At 37.4% G+C, this 5,280-nt stretch overlaps 1 protein-coding gene across 1 annotated transcript; it reads left to right on the top strand.

Moving 5' to 3' along the window:
* Positions 1–224: 224 nt before the first annotated feature.
* Positions 225–5,274, top strand: LOC103137164 (cytochrome P450 2J1-like; the record flags this gene model as incomplete). Its single annotated transcript, XM_007550777.2, has 5 exons — positions 225–484; positions 1,644–1,806; positions 2,339–2,488; positions 4,286–4,446; positions 5,056–5,274. Coding segments are annotated over exons 1-5 (894 nt in total), but the record flags the coding sequence as incomplete, so codon positions are not given.
* Positions 5,275–5,280: the final 6 nt, after the last annotated feature.

Genomic DNA, 5,280 nt, shown 5'->3' with positions numbered 1-5,280 from the left:
ATGGCAAAAACTATGAATTTTAGTTGTTCATGTCAGTGTCATTGACAGGCCATCACTTTTGTAATCAAACCTAAATAAATGAAATAAAAACGTCAAGTAAAAAGCTGTGTAATATTTGTATTGAATGAGACATACACATAGATAAAAACTGAGTAGTTTTATTTTGAAACTCAACTGTGTTTATTAGTGAAACTTTAACTCAGTGCAGTTCGTCTTATCTGCTTCCTGCTGTATTTGCTAAAACATCTGGTTCATTTGCTCCACCTTGGAGTTCACAGACGACATGGAGACGATCCTGAGTGTCCTCGGCTTGGACTGGATAGACCTCAGAGGTCTTCTGATATTTGTCTGTGTTTTTCTGCTGCTGACAGACGTTTTGAAGAACAGAGTGCCTAGTAACTTTCCACCAGGTCCGTGGTCTTTTCCTTTTATCGGAGACCTCCCTCGCATCAAGGCGTCCAAAATTCACCTGCAGTTTAAAGAGGTAGGAGAAAACAGACAGTAATAAAATACAGATCCTGTCTTTAAACAATGTTGCTTCCCAAATATAAAGCAGTGACTCAAACAATAAATGAAGGAATCATAACAAAATTATATTTCTTTAAAAAAATAAAAGATACCTTACATTAAGTTCAGATAAAATACTTTATTGAGGACATTGTTGACTGAAGAGTATAAAGGTGGCTGAAATGGACTCTAACCTCTTTTATTTTTCTCCAGTAGAGCAAAGTGCTCCGTTCTAACTCACTAGAACAGAGTGAGTTTGGTGATACAACAATTCATTACTACTGTTGCAGTGGTGGTAGCAGTAATAGCGTAGTACGAAACTGTTCAAAAGCCTAATAAATCTCTGATGTTAGTGATTTAAAGTACTTTATTTATGATGATTAGTATGTGAGAAGATACTGACCTTCTTAGAAATGTTATATGCTGATTTACATGATAAGTTGTGATATAAAACACATTGTGCTGCAACCCTACTGTATATGGATGGATATTTGCCTCATTTTAAAGGCTGAACGTAGAGGAATAGGGAACTACAGGACTCCAAATATGGCTTTAGTATTTATGCTCCATGTACACACTCCAATAAGCCGTGCAGCATATCTGAGAAAAAGTTCAGAGAACAAAGCAGAGCAGAGTCTGAAGTGTTCACCTGGCTTTCTAAATCCCCACAGTTTAATCTGATAAAATCTTTGTGAGATCCATCCAGGAAAGATAATTCACAAACCCCCCCCCCTCATCAATCCTCACAGTCCAGGATAAATATTATCAGAGTAAAAGCGAGGTTTTCTTAATGGATAAAAAAAGAAAACTATGAAGAATAGAGTATATTGTTAGGCATTGAAGAATAAATAAACTATAATGTCAATTGACAAAGGTAACAAAGGAAGTCGGGGAAAGAGTAAAACAATAGGGATCAAGAGCAGGCTAAAAACTAAAGAATGAACATGGAGTTGGTTAATTTTAGACAACTAATGTTAGAAATGTATAACAAACCTCCCATTTTATATTTGAACTTCATGACCACAGTGAAGATGCATAAGTACAAAGAAGTTGTCCTTTGGATTTCTTTCTCAAAGGTTTTTAAAATGTTTATTTTCTGAATTTTGAATGAAAGCAAATATCTGCTCTGTGTTCAGTTTGCAGGGAAATACGGGAATGTTTTCAGTCTTCGTTTGTTTGGTGGAAGGATTGTCATCATCAATGGCTACAAGCTGGTGAGAGAGACTCTTATCCAGCAAGGAGAAAACTTCATCGACCGTCCCAACATCCCGTTGTTTGAAGCCTTAGTTGGGAATAAAGGTGACATTCTTTATTTTTGTGTCAAAAACTGCAGCTCATTTCACACAAAGACTGTTTGGCTGTTTTGTAATTGCATTAATTTATTAAAGCCCTGAACCGCAAAGGGGACATAAACGACTAAAAAATAAGGAATTAAAACTTTTTTCCAACCTATTTGTAGTTGTTTGCTGTAGAAAGGAAATAAATATAAGTTGTATAGTCAGAAATACTTAATAGAAGAACACAATTGATCAAAGTTTGTAGATCACAATTTTTTTATACTATCTTAAGGGGGTAAAAAATCCACAAGTAAAAACTAAACAACAAAGGTTGACAATATTTGAATCTAGAGTATACCACTTTTACTTTTTTTTTTTTTTTTTTTTAAATTTGACGTGATTTTTAAAGTTCAGGGAAAAACAACATTTGGCCAGACTTAGAAAATGGATCTTCATAAATATATTTTCTCCTTGCCTCTTAGGGCTTCCGTATTACCATATTAATTTCATATAAGTGTCAGTCTGAAACTTTGTATTTTATTGGTTTCAAAAAGGCCTTGTAGGTTCCAGTGGTAATCGGTGGAAGCAGCAGAGGAGATTTGCTCTTCACACTCTCAGAAACTTTGGTCTGGGGAAGAAAACCCTGGAGCGATCCATCCAGCAGGAGTGCCGGTATCTCACTGAGGCTTTTGCTGATCTACAAGGTAAAAACATAAAGTAAATCTTATTTTGTGTTGATAAAAAGCTTTGTTAGAAAGATTCACTATATTAGTTTTATTATGGTCACCTTGACAGTATCACTTTGGACCCTTTTTTATCTCCAGAATTGCTTTTGCTCCTGATGGTGCAGGTTAACAAGATATTGCAAAATTTCCTCAAAAGATTTGGTTGATATGATTGCATTACAGAGGACCTGCAAATTGTTTGGCTTGTGAATCTGTTCCACCACTTCCCACAAAAAGCTTGGTTAGACTGAGATCTAGTGACTGTGGAGATCGATGGAGTACAGAGAGCTTCAAGAAACATTATACCTCAACCAGCAGCCCGAGCCTTTGACACAAAATATTCAAGCCAGTTATAGAGATGCTCGTCACCCTTTTCCATTCAGTCTCTTAAATCTTCTTTCTTTACTATTTTTATGCCTGGTGTCTCTCTACACCTTTAATATGTTTTCACCATCCTAAATTAATAGCCTAAGTCTTTTTTTTTTTTTTTTTTTTTTTGCCAAAAGTGATTTTGACAAAAAATGAAAAGAAAAGAAAATCACCACTTCTCTTTTTTCCAAAAGACATTTTAGGTAAAAAAAAAAAAAAAATCCCTTTGGTCAAAAAATTAATTAGGGCAGTGGTTCCTAAACTTTTTCTCCTGGGCCCCCCCAGTGGTTTCCAAATTATTTCTGGGCCCCCCTATGGCTTACAATAGCTGTCTGGTTCGAAGAGGGGGGCTTCTTAGAGACTGCTTGTTATCCTCAGCCCCGGCTCCAGACGAACAAGAGGGGGCGGGGGGGAATCAACTTTTTGGGGGGCAAAATGAATCGTAGCTGAACATAGACAACACCAGTAGTCTGCAAGCTACTTGTTAACAAAGTGTAAGGTGCTGTATTGATATTAGCTAGTCATCTTTTAGCTAACTTTACCTGCATCCAACAGCTTTACTCAACAGTCGGTTAGTTTGGGGGAAAAACTGTGAAAAGTTCTTTGTGTTTTGCTGGTTTGCTGCCGTGATTCTAACACACCTGTAGCTCTGCACAGAAGCAGCAGCAGGTCTCCTTCACAGATGTAAACCCAGCGCCAGCGTCGTAGCGCTCATGTTGCGTTTAAAGGCGGCTCGGAAAAACAGGTTACGATATGTTAACAACGGATTAAACAGTTTTAACTGCTGATAAAAGTAACAGAGGACACAGATATGGAAAGTGCGGAAGCCCCTATTGCATCAAATTGACAGGAATAATAGAGTTGGCCATTCTAAGGTAAAAACCCAGCCCATACAGAGTTCATGTTTTTTTTGTTTGTTTTATTTTCCATCCAGACGACTTCCCGGCCCCACAGTTTGGGAACCTCTGACTTAGGGCATTATTTTAGAAAGGCGATGCCACCTTTAAAAAAAATACAATCCAACAAATAGTTTTTTTTTTTTTAGTTTCAAGTACTGAAACAAGTTTGCTTTTTGTCTTATTTGATGCCAAGTTTGAAAAGGTTCAACATGATTTAGTTTACATGTTTCTATTCCATCCTGGCTGTAAATTTTCATCTTAGCAACTGAGATGAAAATGAAATCATGTTGCTCAGGAATTTCCAACAACTTCTATGGGACTGCATTCTGATTTTTATTTATTTGTTGTTTTTTTACTAAACTCTGGATTCCACCATTTATAGTAAAAATATGGATTATGTATGGATTCAAATGTACAGCGACAGTTTCAAACAGCAAAACAAAATTCAGTACATAGTGAATTACTGAGCAATGCTGTTGTCTAATAAGTTTGCTTGTTTTTGCTTCAGGTCAACCATTTAATGTCCAAAAGTTAATCAACAACGCTGTGTCCAACATCATCTGCTGCTTGGTCTTTGGGAATCGATTTGAGTACAATGACAAGCAGTTCAAGATCATCCTTCAACACTTCAATGAGACGGTTTACCTGGAAGGAACAGTGTGGGCCCAGGTGAGGACATGTTTCCAAGAGAAGAAGAAGAAGGTTGGAGCTGCATGAGGTAGAGATAAGCTGTGCTTAACCAATGGCCAACTTATTTCTGTTTCCAAATAGATAAAGGAAGTACAGAGATGGATGTGAAATCTTTGTTCAAGTGATATTTGTGGTATAAGATTCAATCTAATGAAGTTGGAGATGATTCATTCACACATATACATTTACTGACCAAAGGTGGCCAGTTCAACATACCATTTTTAGGACAAATAATGAGCAAGAAGTTGGCGAAGACAACCTTGACAATTTCAAATGGAGCATCAGAAAGAGGAAAAAGAAAATTCAAGTGGCTTTAAATGTTGCATGATTGTTGGTGCCAGACGGCTTTACAAAGACTGGTCTGAAAATAGAGAAAATATCCAGATGTCCGGACCAAAAAAAAATGCTCAATGGATATTAGCGTCAGAGAACAATGGGTAGACTGGCTGGAAAAAAGACAAAACCAACAGTGGCTAAAACAACAGTGAATGCTGTTCATGAAAGGCACTGACTGGCTTTGCCTGGTGGTGGTGATGTGATGATTGATGGAAACTCAGATGGATTTTTCTCTTGTCTCTTTATCTGTAGCTTTACAACGCGTTGCCCTGGCTGATGAAATGGCTGCCTGGACCTCATCAGAGGATTTTCACCATAACATACGAACTATTAGATTTTATTAAAGTAAGGATTCAGGAGCACAGAGAGAACCTGGACCCTTCGTCACCCAGAGACTACATCGACTCCTTCCTCATAGAGATGGGAGAGGTGAGAGCTCCCTGCTGTGTTGAAGCTCTTCTCATCTCACATGACTCA

The sequence above is a fragment of the Poecilia formosa genome, unplaced genomic scaffold (genome assembly GCF_000485575.1).
Source record: "Poecilia formosa unplaced genomic scaffold, Poecilia_formosa-5.1.2 Scaffold37, whole genome shotgun sequence".
Lineage (NCBI taxonomy): Eukaryota > Metazoa > Chordata > Actinopteri > Cyprinodontiformes > Poeciliidae > Poecilia > Poecilia formosa.
Note: the sequence above shows the minus strand (reverse complement) of the source record. Positions and strands in the feature narration are given on the sequence as shown.